The sequence below is a fragment of the Pangasianodon hypophthalmus genome, chromosome 10, assembly GCF_027358585.1.
Source record: "Pangasianodon hypophthalmus isolate fPanHyp1 chromosome 10, fPanHyp1.pri, whole genome shotgun sequence".
Taxonomy (NCBI): Eukaryota; Metazoa; Chordata; class Actinopteri; order Siluriformes; family Pangasiidae; genus Pangasianodon; species Pangasianodon hypophthalmus.
The window spans coordinates 25,634,630-25,650,763 of NC_069719.1; the positions used below are offsets into that span (position 1 = coordinate 25,634,630).

At 39.6% G+C, this 16,134-nt stretch overlaps 1 protein-coding gene across 2 annotated transcripts; it reads right to left on the minus strand.

Annotated features, from left to right (window-relative positions):
• Positions 1–727: 727 nt before the first annotated feature.
• Positions 728–15,555, minus strand: gch1 (GTP cyclohydrolase 1). Of its 2 annotated transcripts, none has more exons than XM_026925989.3 (7): positions 15,455–15,555; positions 14,693–15,076; positions 9,341–9,450; positions 6,588–6,643; positions 5,231–5,262; positions 4,427–4,511; positions 728–3,328 (listed from the first exon to the last, which is right to left on the minus strand). In XM_026925989.3, the coding sequence occupies exons 2-7, from the start codon at positions 15,051–15,053 to the stop codon at positions 3,202–3,204; spliced, it is 771 nt and encodes a 256-aa protein (XP_026781790.3). In that variant the 5' UTR covers positions 15,054–15,076; positions 15,455–15,555; the 3' UTR covers positions 728–3,201. The 2 variants fall into 2 exon arrangements, with proteins under 2 accessions (XP_026781790.3, XP_026781791.3); XM_026925990.3 differs by having other exon boundaries at positions 15,444–15,524.
• Between the last annotated feature and the right edge of the window lie 579 nt (positions 15,556–16,134).

Below are 16,134 nucleotides of genomic sequence, written 5' to 3' on the forward strand. Positions count from 1 at the left end.
GCCAGGTTTCTGGAAAATAGAAAATCTTCAGAATTCTTTGCTTCACAAAATGGTTCCACCTGGAAACCTTTCTACTAAGGAAACTGTTACAGGTTCTACATAAATCTTTAAGTTCCCCTGAAGGGTTCTGTTTAAGGGTTCTGGTCTAGATTTAACCTTTTTTTTCTGTGCCTAAGGTTCTTTTTAAATAAAGTTAAAAAAAAAAAAAAAAGACTTACCACACAATATCAATGATATAACTACAGGCCGATTTAATAGGAACATCCATACACCCCAGTTCTGCGGGTGGAAATGTCTTGTAGATGAGTGAGATCAGATGAGAATGGACAAATTGGTTCGGGCTAAAAGGAAAGGTTTGGTAAATTATTAATCACTCTTTACAACAGTGATGAGCAGAAAAGCAACTCAGAAAGCATAACATGTCAAAGGTTGAGGCAGATGGGCTACAACAGTAGAAGATCACATTGGGTTCCATTCCTGTAAACCAAGAACAGCGATCTGATGCTACCGTGATCTGCCTAAAGAATTCCTTGGCGGAACCCTTGTATGTTGAACACTGCAACATAATAATAATAATACTAATAATAATAATGATAATAATAAAAAACTCTAGGTTACAAGTATAAGTCCTTTGGAAAGCAAAGAATCCTTAAGTATCCAAAGATAATCATGAAAAAGATGGTTTGCTTCTTTCTAATAAAAACAAACAAACAAACAAACAAAAAAGCGATTTTCAAACATAATTTATTTTCTTATTAACTTAACATCAGTTTTCTGGAAATGAACACTGTAGTGTATACAGGACTGGGTGCGTCCCGGTGAAGAAGGCCACGTGAACAGTACTGGAGCGCTAATGTTAAGTGCTCGCTTTCTCACTTACATTTACGTAAAACACACACACATTTATCAAAAGTTATATATCCATTCTTCTGAATATATAATTCAAACACGAAAACACAACAAATTACCGTAGGGGGTACATTCAAAATAAAAATGCCCTAATATATCATCTAAACCTGATGTGTACTGATGAGTTAATATAATTCCTCTTTATGTTATTAGCATTTTATATGTATATAAATGTTTGAGTAGTAAACTATGTTTTCTTTGAGCCTTTGTTTTCCATCTATATTTTCTTGGATTCTATCGCGTGCATCACCGACGCTGTGATATGAATGCTCACATTTATCAACATAGTTATCAAAGTTGAGATCTTTTTTATCTCTCAGCTGCAACTTCAAACTTTGGTCCTTACTCAACAGAGAGAAAAAAAGAAGATCGTCCTATCACAGGCATGAAGAACACTGATGGCCTTCGATACAGCACATTTAGAAGGCTAAAGTAACACTATTACACACACAGTACACAACATGGTGCTATGTGGCTCACTGGCTGTGTGGTTCATCAGTTACACAGAACAGAGTTAATACAGTTTGAGCCATGACTGAACAACAAACCTTACACACTGACACGTGACAAAAATTACAGCACAGTTTAGATACACTGATCTGTGATTAAAAATTAAACTGAAAATGGTTGAATTGCAGAAACAATTTGTATGTTTAAGTCCAGATTATTATCGATATATTCTTTCAGGCCATCAATTAAAACTCAAGAAGCATAAACCAATCAGAAACACAGCCTCTATCAGATTAAACCAATCAGAATATCCAACCTCCTTAAAGTTAAACCAATCAGAAACACAGCCTCTCAATTTAAACCAATCAGAATCTCTTACCGCCATCAGTTTAAACCAATCAGAAACAGCCTGTATCAGTTTAAACTAACCAGAATCTCCAACCACCAGAAATTTAAACCAATCAGAAACACAGCATCTCTAAGTTGTACCCAATCAGAATCTCTGATCTCCATCACTTTAAACCAATCAGGAACACAGCCTCTATCATTTTAAACCAATCAGAATGTCCAATCTCTATCAATTTAAACCAATCAGGAACACAGCTTCCATCAGTTTGAACCAATCAGAAACACAGCGTCTATTAGTTTAAACCAATCAGGATCTCCTGCCTCTATCTGTTATGTTTCTATGTGATGTGTATGTTCTGTGTATGATTTTACTGTATTTTATAAATTTGATTCATTTGTATGAATCAAATGCAGAGTATGGTTTGGGAATACACCACCACTGTCACCAAAATCCATCGCTTTCCTCTCATTTAAACATTAGGTTAGATTAGATTTTTGGACATATTATACACAGTGTAGTAAAAACCCAACTCTTGATCAGTGAAATGGTTCATGGCTGGGTTTCCCTTTTGTCTCGACTGCTTGTGCACAAATGCTGCGAGTTAACACTGCAGTATGTAACTTTTGGGCATCTGGAGACCTCTCTGGTGTGATTATGTTATTGCAAGCAAGTGGCAGAGAAACATTTTGTAAAATGAATTGTGCTGCCCCTCTATGTGAAGTAATCTAATGATGTCACGTTAAAACACCTCGTAGTAGGGGTAGCACAACCCATAATCATGAAATCCGATCCAACAGCTCTAACTTTAAATGAACATTTTAGGTTTTCCAGGGTGACATGCAGCAACGCAAGTACACAGGCTTTTCTCGTACACTGACTGAACAATTCAACTCATTTCATTTTTTTTTAACAGAAACAGTTACATATTGCAGCTTTAATGCGGGTCAGATCACAATGGCAGTGGTAGTTTCTATGTTTAAAATAATCCCAGGACTGTCAGTGAGTCTGTGTTGGGCCACTGAGTGACATTTTTAACCCTCATCAACTCATTTCTGTGCTTGGACTGGATTGTTCCTAAGTGGTTTTGGATAAATTCATTTGCCAAATGAATAAATATAAGTGGCTAAAAGGTTTTATATAATTTGTCAAAATAATAAAACATGATTTTATTACAACAATAAAAACTGTTGGCTATATTAGAATTTGAATCCATGGACCTATAACTGATTTTACCATTTTAAAATTGTGAAAAACCACTCAAAATCCCTGTTTGAGTGAGTACACACACACACACACACACACACACATATGTAAAAACACTAAGAGGGATGGTTTAACTGAGGTATCTCCCATACCTGCCTCTGAAAAAGCAAGCACTGGGAGAACACGCCCAAGAGCAGCACAGCCTCACTTAGAGGCCAATATAGAAACAACATGATGGTGAGAGATGGACGTGTCAGAGAAGGACGTCTGATCTACACACGTGGCTTGTCTCAGCTCCGGATCAACGTGAGGAACTCATCTCTGGTTTTGGGGTCCTCGCGGAAAACTCCCAGCATGGTGCTTGTCACCGTTTTACTGTTCATCTTCTGCACGCCTCGCATCACCATACACATGTGACTGTCAGTTAGAGAGAGAGAGAGAGAGAGAGAGAGAGAGAGATACAGGACAACACAAACATGAACAAAGCACTTTCAAGGAACATATTCAGACCTTTTCCTGTATAACACACATCAATATTTAAGCTCAATATGCAGACAGGTGACAAATTAAAGGAAAAACCATAACATAACCAAAACATAAAGCATGTTAATAAGGTGTTGAGCCAATGCAATAGCTTGCCATAGATTCTAAAAACCTCTGGAACTGTACTGGAGAGATGAACACCATTCTTCCTAAAGAGATTTTCTCAGTCACTATCTAACACTTTGCTCCAAAATCTCTCATGAGTTGAGATCTGGTGACTGTAAAGGCCATAGCATATGATTTACATCATTCTCATACTCGTCAAACCATTCAGTGAGCCCTCATGCCTTTTGGTTAGGGGCGGGGTCATCCGGGAAGTGACTACGCCCATCAGGATAGAAATAAAAAAAAAGTTAAATAAATGCATAACAGAGCTACCAGAGCCCTAACTGTGTATATACTATACCGTATACTTAATACACTAAAAGCACATATCACTTTAGTCACTGTAGCTAATAATACACTGCTTCAATATCAATCGCATCTTCCAATAATGAATATGTGAACCAAATTTAAGGTCAACATTTTTATCCCTGCCACAGAGTATGGCAGGATGTTAAATGTCACATCTGCATTATTACCCACTCCCCTTGCCACATCATGACAAGTGAACTACACTTCCCACAATCCTCAGTCAATCCTCAGGTCAGCTGACAAGCCCCAAGCTCCGTCAACCAATCCAGGTTTGTGTGACGTTACAGAGTCTGTTTCTGTTTGCTAGCCTGGTTTCAGTCTTGTTTGTGCCTGGTTTTCAGCTCTTTGGATTGACATTTATTGGGTAATTGTATCAAGGAGTCTGGGAGCATCTGCATTCGTTATGCTTCTCCACTCGTTTCTGCAGGATTTGTGAGCCGTCTGCAGGTCACATGGCTCCAAGTATTGGACATTTTCATTTAGTTTTTTTTAATGCACAAATTTAAAATTAACACAAAAAGGTATACACATGCTGTGTGAGTATGAAGGAGTTCGTACGTTGCCTCGATGACCACTCCGACTCCAGCGGGCTGTAGAGCTTCAGTGATGGCGACGGCGATCTGTTTGGTGAGACGTTCCTGGACTGAAATCGAACAAAATACAAAAATACACCACATTGGAATCATACAGACCTTTTCCAGCTTTCTATCTGATACATGAATTAGGATCAACATGGACCTGGACATTAATATCTCAATGACAGGACACACACACACACACACACACCACACTTAACACAGGCAGGAAGTATGAGTGTAACCATATAGAGAGAAACATTGAAAGAAATGACAGAAAAGAGGGAAGAGGAGTGAAAGCGGGAGAAAAATAAACACAAAATAGAGAGAGGCAAGAGAAAGAAAGAAATAGAGAAGGAGAGAAGGTAAAGATAAAGACAAAAAAAGAAAAGACAAACTGAAGGAGAGAAAAAAGAGAGGAAGCAAGAGTATGAGAAAAATTCATGAATACAGAAATTTGACAGGATGGGGAGATAGGAACAGTAAGAAGGATAGATAAAAGAGATAGAAAACAGAAAGATATGAAAGGTATAGAAAAATAACAGCTTGATATAGAGAGACAGAGGGAAATCGAGAAAAGAAAAAAGGAGAGAGTGAGAAATAAAAACAGGATAAAGGAGAAATAAAAACAGGATGAAAGAAAGAAAGAAAGAAAGAAAGAAAGAAAGAAAGAAAAGAAAGAAAGAGTGGTAAGGCATGGCAAGAACATGACAAAAAGACAAAATGACACGGTGAGAAGAAAGTTAGAGAAAGAGAAAAATCATTGTTTAACAAAAGCGGACGTTACCTTGCAACCTTCTGCTGTAGATCTCAACGATTCTGCGATGAGAGAAACACAGACATGGTGATGTGTGTGTACTATATATGTGTATGTGTGTGTGTGTGTGTGTGTGTGTGTGTGTGTGTGTGTGGGGCACTGGTACAGGTGTCTCAGATACAGCAGTGTTATAGTGTTACCACTGTTGCATTCAACATAGTGAAAACACTACTGTATCAGCACAACACACACTCTGCCATGTCTATAGCAGAGACACTATACCGCCAGTCATGGAAGAATTCACTCATAATGTATAATGTGAAAGAGAAAAAAAAGTCAGTTTTCTATTGATTTTTCACTGATGAAATGATAAAGTGTAATAAAACCACTCAGTTTCAGCATGAGGTTATAAAACTGATCAACCGTGACTAGCGCTTGCTCATGTGTCTGTGTGGGTATGTGTGTGTGTGTGTGTGTGTGTGTGCGCATATGCATGTCTGCACTTCTTGAGTAAACCTGTTGCACACACAGCAGTAGTGTGTGTGTGTGTGTGTGTGTTGTAAGAGAAAGTGCTAAGCCCCTGGTATTAAGGTCAGAGAGGATCAGTCTGGTCCCTTACGCACGGGAGTTAATCTTCTTAATGCTATACACGCTTACACACACTTACACACACTCACATGCACAAACAAAGCTGGGATGTACACAGGAAGAGATTGAGCAGCTTCACAGCCTGCTTTAATAAGGCTTCATTACAGTGTTTACTGTTTCACGCTCGCAGGAATGGCAGCATTAATAAAAAGCAATTGTGGCTTTTCTCTGTATGGTGATTTTGACGTCTGAGGCGTCTCAGGATGGCAGCTGCAGTGCAGTGCGACCTACGCTTCTGCGTATCCCGTCTCTGAATACGGGTTAATACTCAACTCTGAAGTATACATTCCTGGTGTTCATACTGATGTAACTTAGAGTCGTGTGGTGGGGGCGGGGCCTAGTGAATGGAGGGCGGGGTCTTGGAGAAGGAGTGTTTATTAGATTAAACAAAGTTTATTAGATTTAACAAAGAAGATTAAATCTATTTTTCTATTTTGGTGCTTGGACCCTGATGATTGTTGGAGGAATGCGTTGTGAGTGTGTGTGTGTGTGTGTGTGTGTGTGTGTGTGTGTGTGTGTGTGTGTGTGTTTCAGTCAGTCAGTAAGGATAATTAGGGGTTGTACTGCTGATATACGAGTCATTCTAAGCTGACCATTTTTAAACAAATACCAGGTATATAAATCATGGAAAAGCTCCGAGTTGGATTCTTCTTCATGTGTAAATTATTTTGTATACATGTGAATAATTCATATTTATGCACAGACCTCAGTGTGAGTGTGTGATTGTTGTTTTACACACCTTGCCAGTTTGCTGAGGCCCAGCACCCTCTTGTTCGGTAGGTATCCTATGTGGACCTACAGGCAGCAAAACACAAAGTAGAATTCAAAATGAAATTTCATACACAATATCCGCTGAATGTGTTTTTGCACAACAGCAATGAAGACAGAAACGCATGACATTTCATTTTGCGTGAACTTTCCGTGACTGTCGGTGGTGAAGAGATGAATCAGTTTCATCAGTTTCTGATTGAGAGAGAGAGACAGAGAGAGAGAGGGGAAGTGGAGATTAAAGACAGCACAAAGACAGAAAAGAAATATACAAAGATAGAAAGAGATTAAAAAAAAGCAGAGGAAAAGGGAGCAACAGGAAGAAAAAAGGAGAGATAGAGAAAAAGGAAAGAGCAGCAAAGATTAAGGAGAGAGAGAGAGAGAGAGAGAGAATCAATGTGTGTTTATAAGCTCTCTCGCCCTCAGCCCTTGAGCAGAAGCTCCACTCAAATGTCAGCAACAATTTGATGAAGCTGAGCAGGAGAAAGGGCAGCACATAGACACACACACACACACACATTTGGTTTACTATCCATGTGAGGACGTAATTATTAATGCAGCTAATTAATGCAATGCCTAAACCTAAATCAAACTGTTTTAGTAACCAAAATGAAACCTTTTGGCTATTTAGTTTAAAAAAAAAAAAAGATGAAGATGAAGTTCAGATCAAGATGAAGTTCAGTTCATTTTGTAAATAAAAATGAAAATAAATATTACATTTGAATTGCTGTGAAAGAAAACAGATGGACTCATAGATGAGCAGTGAAAAGAGTGTGTGGTGTGTATAAGTGATGTGAAGCATGAGAGCACACCTGAGTGTGTTGATGTGTGTGTGTATGTGTGTGTGTGTGTGTGTGTGTGTGTGTGTGTGTGTGTGTGTGCATGACTGATGTTGAGAGGCCTGGCTATCAGTGATGGAGGAAGAAAAAAGGTGGACGCACAGCCGACTGAGTCATTATTGTTACAGACACGGAGAGATGAGAAAGGATAAAGGGAGAGAGAGAGAGAGCGAGAGAGAGATAGGACAGTGAGAGACAGAGAGACAGACACACACAGATAGAGATAAGAGAGACAGAGAGAGAGGGGGAGAAAAATAGAGAGGGACAGACAGAGAGACAGTGAGAGAGAGACACACAGACATAGAGAGAGAGAAATACAGAGAGGGACAGACAGAACGAGAGTGAGAGAGTGACAGACAGAGACAGATATATAGAGAGAGAAAGACAGAAAGAGAGACATGTCAGCAGGGGCGCAGAGGAAAGAGATGACACCTAACAAACTAAATTGCGAGTAGAAAAATAAATATGTTGAAACACCTCCATGTGTGTGTGTGTGTGTGTGTGTGTGTGTGTGTGTGTGTGTTCGGTGGCTGGTCCTGTCATCACGAGCCATTTGCACGCTGACAGGGATCGGCCGCGTCTCTTTTGTGTTAAATGGCACACAGCTGCTGTGCTGTAGGGGGGTGTGGCGAGTCTCGTGTGTCTCTCACACAGTTTCCAGCTTGCGTGGGACTTTCCCTCCATTTTGCTGGGAGTGTTAATTACTGTTATTTGTGTCATCACTGCTAGCACGTTATCAATAAAGTTTTCTTACTCAGAAAACAAAGAAATTTACTCTGTGCTAAGGGAAAGGTTTGGACACACCCAGCACTGCTGTCCTCCAAATGTAGTCCATCAGCTAGGACATGTTTAGTGTTTGCTGTAGTTTTTCACAGGAACGCTGAGGCTAACGTAGCTAACAAGTTTATAGCATAAAGCTACTATGTTTCCAGACAGGAATGTGTTTTGGACGGACGGCTTTACACTTTGCGGCTTCACGGTAACATGACAAGCTGCATTCTTTTGTCTTAGAAGGAAAGAGGAAAAAAACCGAGGCTGGTGAGGGAATGACCGTAACATAATTGAGCACAGGAACTAACTTGTTTTTACAGACTTTCCACAACATTCATGTAACTTTAACCAGATAAAATGTATGACGTTGTTCTTTAATAAATTTTTAAAAATTGTAATTGATGCTAAATTGCTGTGTATAAGAGGAATAAAACACAGCGGGATGTGCTGTTGATGGAAAGTAATCAACTTCAGGGTGTTCACAGCCACTGCCGCCATGTTGTGGATTACTTTTGTATAACAGCATGCCCCATTGCGTTTTATACCTTTTTATACAACGTACGATACACTGACACTGGAAATGAGACAAACTCAGAAGGCAGGAAGAAAGGAATGAAGAAGCTAGACAGACTGACAGAAAGAAAGAAAAAAGGACAATAGAAAGAAAGAAAGAAAGAAAGAAAGGACAACAGATAGATAGATAGAAAAAAGAAAGAAAGAAAGGACAACAGATAGATAGATAGACAGAAAGAAAGAAAAAAGAAAGGAAGATAGATAGACAGATAGATAGAAAAAAAAGAAATAAAGAAAGAAAGAAAGGGCAACAGAAAGACAGGTAGACAGAAAGAAAGAAAAAAGAAAGAAAGAAAAAGAAAGAAAGAAAGAAAGAAAGGACAACAGATAGAAAGAAAGAAAGAAAGAAAGATAATTAAATAATAATAACAATAATCAGGGTGTATGGGATAGTGCTCTCCTTTTGTTGTGTTTTAGCCATAACAATGTAACTAAGTATGCAAAGAAAGCTGCACTTATTTATTTTATAGCCGTCCATTATTTTATTTTATTATGATAGTTCACTCAGAGGAGAAAGGTGCACAGGGCATGTGGTTCTTACTTTGCCGAAGATGGGGACGAGGTGGTGCTCGCACATGGAGAACATGTCGATGTCCTTCACAATCACCATCTCATCGTGGTCTTCGTCGAAAATGGCGTCGTTCAGAATATCTGCAAACATGAACAAGAGACGCACACACGATCACGGTTCACGCACACCATCCTCGCACAGGACAATCATCACACTCCGCGCGTCATATCACTGTGCAAACACGTCCTGCTTTATCTGTCCGTAACAAGACGTCGGCGTTTCTCTCGCAGGCTTTTTAATTTCCTGACTGCCTATCTCTCAGCTGTGAGGAAACACGGCCATGGGGCCTGGCGCGCCACAGCGCCAGCGCGTCTCTCGGTCCGTCACTGAGTCAGAGCTGTTTATCACAGCTCTGATCAACACGCCACCAAGTGCATCCAATAACGCTGCTGACGACCAAACTTTAATATTACAGCAACAATAACCAGGTCTGATCATATCCCTCCTAACACTCGGTCAACATTTACCAAAGTGTATTACTGTTCCTTTATTTACATTGCCCTACTTATAAAAAAGTAAAAAAGAATAAAAAAAAAAAAAAAGGAGAGCCGAGAAAGAAAGAGGGATAGAAAAAGAGCAAAAGAAACAATAGAAACAATAGAAAATGAAAAAGAGCTAGAATTTGAGCAGAGAAATGGATAGAATGAAAGCTGAAAGAGAATAAGAAAAAGAAAAGAAAAAAAAAGAGAAAAGTGAAATATATAAGGAAGGAACAGCGGGCACAGGCTGACAGGACTAGAACCCGATGTGGTCTTCTGCTGCTGTAGCCCATCTGCCTCAAGGTGCAGCGTGTTGTGATGCTTTTCTGTTCGCCGCGGCTGTAAAGAGTAGTTACTCAAACAAGTCTGGCCATTCTCCTCTGACCTCTCTCACCGACAAGACCCGCAGAACTGCTGCACACTGGTTAGAGAGTGTCAGTTTGATTATGTTTTTGAATTCAGGGGTACTTTATATGAATTCTCAAATCTGACTGGCTAGAAGGTGTTGATTCATTTCCTATAACAGCTTCTTGGACAATAGTGAGCGCTATAAATCAAACCACAGGTTTATTTCTTGCTATGACGTAAGTAAAAGCAAGGGTTCATAATAGTCACTTGGATTTGCCACGGGCTGCATTACACCACTCCGTTGTTGGTTATTTTCCTTCATCAGCACACCCCTGAGTCTTTAATTACCTCCACAGTGTTGAATTTCTTTGAACAATAATCACTAACAGTGTTCAATTCAGTCTTATAAAACTATTTCCAATTCTACTTCTATGTCATTTAAGTTACTAAGTATTTTTTCCTTTATACCATTTCAGTTAATAGCCATCCAGGCTCACTTCTAGTGTGTGTGTGTTTGTTTAACACAACAACTTTTCATTGAAGTAGAATATAGCCACTCAGTCAAACTCAACCTGAGGGCAGCAGCTGTTCAATGACAACCCTCTCATACACACACACACACACACACACACACACACACACACACAGTTTCCAAACAAAAAAAGAACAGGAAATCAAATCAGCGTCAGACTCGAGCCGTCCCTCAGCCCCGCTCCCATCCCCACAAACACCACACACTCAATTACACGCACTAAACGGCGCTGTGCACCAGCGCAAACACACACGCAAAAGAAAATGAGTTGCCATGGATACCCTTTAAATTGGGGAGATGTCAACGAGCGGTTCAGCTGCTCGAACCCTGAAATAAAGGACGCAATCAGTCCGTCCTGTGCCAGACGTCACTGACACAGGCAGCAAACAAAACGTGATGCGGTTTCACCCACAGCTTGACCACCATTTACACAATTCACTTTAGGGCTTTATGCTGAAATCAGAGATGGTCATTTTGCTAGAACAAATCCAGCATTTGTGGTTATTATTACATGAATAATGTAAGACAAATTAAAGAAAGAAAGAAAGAAAGACAGACAGACAGAAAGAAAGACAGGCAGAAAGGAAGAATGACAGAAAGAAAGAAAGACAACCAGACACGACTTGACTTCACTTGGTTTTACATTCAATTATTACACTCAATTACACATATACACACACATATAATTGCTGTGTATTTGGGGACATCATCAGGAGTGAGTGTCTGCACCACAGGTTGCCGCTGCTCCTGTAAACTTGCCTCATACTTGCCCCAGAGCACCATAGATCCTGCAGGGTAGATAACAGGAAGCAGCAGGCAATGTGGGTTGAACGCATCCTTTTGCTTCCTGCAAACATGAACCTGTTCAGATGTAGGAATTGTGATGAACGTTGCTCAGAAGTCCAGGTTTTGTGCTCCTGCCATGCATGCCAGCTGTGCGAAGCTTATGACGTATCGCTGAGACTGAGTCACAGAGGTGCTCAATCAATTCCATGGTATTGTGGCTGTATATTTTGGGCCATTTAGCTGCTCTATTGTAAAGCGTCTGTCTGTGTGTCAGTGAGCTTCGACTTGCGAGTGCTGTTCCTCTTTGCTGACACTCTTTTTATCCATATTTCGACATGCGCTTGCTGAGTTTTGAGACAGTTCCCCTTTAAACATTAAATTTTTTCCCATTTTTTTTATAGCGTTAATGATCAGTGGTATGGAAGACTTCAGCATGCGCTCCAGTACCATCATCAAAACAATGAATGAGGTAAAATGTAGACTTGTACAGTATATGCTGAGGTGCACTGAAGTTTTCCTGGTGTCTTGTAGTGGCTGACAACATCACCTCCCCAAATCTAACAGTACAGGTTACTTATAAAGTAGGATAAATATTTAATTTTAATTAACAAATAAATTATATTTAATATAAATGCATGGTAATAGTATTTGCAACAATTATTTAGCACAAATACTCTGTCTGTATGAGTGTGCATGAATGTAGAAAGCTTTTAGTGGATTATCATACCTATGTTTAAAAAAAAAAAAAACAAGATCCACAGATCTTGTAATGTTGCACTGCTATTTATGAAACAGCACTACATCATTAAGCACTGTATTACAAATTAAAAGCATGCATTTTCTACACTCTCATTGCTGACACTGGTGATGGGGCCCTGTGCTATTGCTGAAGCTGAGGCCTAGAGCTGAGGCTGTTTAGGGTTTAGGGTTAAGGCTAGGAATGGCTGAGGCTTGGCAATAAGCTCAAGGCTGAGGTTGGTGATCAGGTTCAGGGATGAGGCTCTGTGCTGAGGCTCTAGTCTGATGCTAGGAACATCTGTATATAGAGATGAAAACTGTTTCTACAGAATCACTAATAAAGTGAATTAAATCAAGTTAAAAATGATTAAAACTTGATTAATATCCCCTTAATTGTCTTTTAACGCAAAAAGCAAAGCTTGTGCCAAAAACCTACCGTAGAGCCTACTGGACACCTAACAACATAATGAGCTCTAACACCTGAGCTTATGGTATGAGTCAAACGAGCCATCAAATATAAAGAAACAATTTGTTTACTAAAGAGGCTGAATAATAGTAATCAATACCTGATTTCTTTCAAAGCGCACAATCAGGGAAGGGGTGGTGAACGTTCCGACCAATCACACACAAGAAGACCGGTATCCAGCTCGTCTCAACCAAACACGTGCAAGATAAGGATTTTCCGGGGCACTCCTCTGCAGTATTATGTCATTGTGATAATGTGAGTTGTGGGTGTGCCAGGTCGCCGCTCCTGACCAGGATAAAGGTCGCTGGGGGCACTGAACTCAGCTGAGAGCATGCACATACAGGCTTCAAAGCTGGAAAACATGCCAATATGCTGAACAAGTGAGGGCTCTAAAATGCTGTCCAAACCAAGACCAGATGTGTGTATCGGGGTAAAACTAAGAGGGGCAGCTCCCTGCCTCCACCACTCACAGTACAGGAGCAGAACAGCAATATTACTCAACAGTAATACCAAGGACCCTCAGATGAGTGCATACTAGCTGGACAATTAAAATGCTTTCTGAAATACCAAAACACACTTTTAAAGTCTGAATAAACTGTATAACACTAAGTACACGTGCACTTCAAGAAAATAGTTTTCCTTAAAGGTAATAATAGATAAACAAAGGTGAGGTTCATGGGGAAAAAAAAAAAGAAAGAAAATAAAGTGAAAGACAATGTGAATGGAATGAGGAACATCGGCTGAATCACTTCCTTTAAATCAGAAACCTGTTACAGCGCAGTTGCCAGGTCTTCCAATAAAACCAGCTCAATACCAAAAATCTTCCTGACTGCTTTTTAAAGTTTGACATTATCTCTATTATCAAGATATGTATTCTAACCTTCATTATACAAAGCTGCTTTTTAATGAAGCAGGTCTGAATAGTATTGTATTATTACACATATTGCTATAAAATGTAGTTATGAGAATAAGTACACACACAATATACATTCATACAGTTTACACAAGCATACACAGCGTACATAACATGGAAATGGGCTCAAGATGTTGAGAATGGGATCAGAGGAAAAAAACAGGCCAGAAGAAATCACTTCACGTTAGTTTAGATGTGTTGTGTGTTTCCATGGTGATGTGTGATTGAGTTTTATATAGTATTTTGGTATAAATAAGTCATTTCATCTGAACATGGCTTGCAATATGACCAACAAGTGGAGAAAAAATAAACATGGCAGCGATTTAGCTCATACACATTCTCCAGCTTATGACTGCTTTTAAGGAAAGAGATGCTTAAGTTTAATCAAAGCAAACTGAAAGTGTGTAATAAAAAGAAAACTGAACATGCCTGATACACTCGTCTTGAACTTTGGGTTGACCGTGAATGCAAAATGTTTGCTTTGAATCATAGCTACAAACCTGACTAAACAAAATAGCAGACACTGTCCTGTAAAACTAACAGTGCTGAATTAACACCTAGAGTGGTGTTTAGTTGTGATAGACTTATAGAAACACTGCATGTGTCATACTTTAAAAGTTTGCTCAACTTTGTGTTAATGTTGAAATGAATTGTTCACAAATTCAGTAGTTCAGCTGTTTATAAGACCTGTGATTTGTCATTTTTCAATGATATCACTCATTTTTTTTCAGATGTGCTTTTACTCGCATAACTTGCTTGCTTTTCTTGTGATAGCCGGGGCAAGGCTTGAAATCCTGATCTCAGGATCAGGGTCCTTTTCAAACAACATGTTTTCTATCAAGACCATCTACACTATATAACATTTCCCACACTCATAGGTTTCACCTACGCTGACTTTCTCCTCCTGATAACTATACCACAGGTTCCCAAGACATTTTAGTGTTGTCCCTGCACTCCAAACCCTTCCTAAGTTGAAATGGGTGTGTTAGAGAAGGACTGGGGGCTGTCCAGGACCAGGTTCAGGAACGTACACTTCCCTCTGCACTTTATCATAACTCACCTATGATTTTCTCCTGATATCCCTTGGTGAAGAACTGCATGGCCGTGGCTGCCCGGTAAGGCGTCTTCAGCAGGCCCTGCCTCTGCGGATCTTCTCCCAGACCCCTGAGGATGGTGGTATAGGCGGCGACGATACTCGGCAGGCTCATCTCATTATCTTCAACACTCCGGGTGCGCTCTTCTCTCCAGCTCTCCATCACAGACGAACATGGAGCACGGGTGATGCTCTTGGTCGGTTTCTCACCTTTGGGCGTCTCTTTAGGTGCTCCGTTCCACTTCTCCATCCCATCCAAAAGTCCATTTAGGGCGGTATCGTTGCCTGATGAGGCTTCGCTTTCTCTTTGCTTGGAGCGCTCCATCATAGCAGTGATGATCTCTAAGCTTTCTGGTATAAGTGTATAACATTATAGTAGTGTTAGTTAGACTCAACTACTGCTTTAATGTGACATGTTTAAATGGATAGGATTTTAATATTAGATATTAATACTATTATTAGACTATTTTTCCATTAAAATTCTACTTCAGTTAGTAAAAATTAAAACTAATCATTTAAGAGCTGTAGGAGTGCTCTGTCACTTTAAGAGGCACAAAGATAATTGTATTAATTATACAAGCTTTGTATTAATAGTCTATTACTCCTCTACTTCCTCTTATATTATAATTGGTATAATTACTGAAAGCTTTGTATTAATGATATTTCCTCTTTCTGTGATAATAATAATAATAGTAATAATGAAAAGATAAACATATACAATGTTCTCACTCGTGTGAAGTTTCTCCGTTTAGCTCCTCAACGCTCAGCTGCCTTTTCTCTTCAGGTTGTGTGCGCGCGCGGTGCACCTCAGCCTTTATAACCGTATGCTAATTCCTGACGCGCTATTGGTCACTCTGGCTGCTCACGTCATCCTTAGGGAGAATCTCTATGCACCTCTCTGATTGGATGGAGTGCACTGCGTAGGGCGTTTTAAAAAAAAAAAAAAAGCAACCTGTTGATAGAGCGCCTACGCAGGGAACAGCGAGAAGTTTGGGATTGGACCACGTTTAAAGGCTTTTTAAGCGGATGATAGATGCTAATAACATTAGAGAAGCAATGTGGCAATGATGATCTTCCACTTGCTCTATATTTTTAAATATACAACCACTAAACGTCCCAAAACATACTCATCTAACTGAAATGTATATCTTAATAATTTTTGGGATATCTTGAAAATATTGAACACCCATGGTGTATCTTCTAGTGTAAAATCATTTCCACAAACCCTTAAGATCACAGCATTTATATTTGATTTCTATCAAGTCTATATGTACCATCATACAGGTTTTTTTTTTTTTTAATTCCTGAACTTTCCACTGTGACCACTTTATTAGGAACACCTGTACACCTGCTCATTCATGCAATTAACCAATCAGCCAATCATGTGGCAGCGGCGCAATGCATAAAAT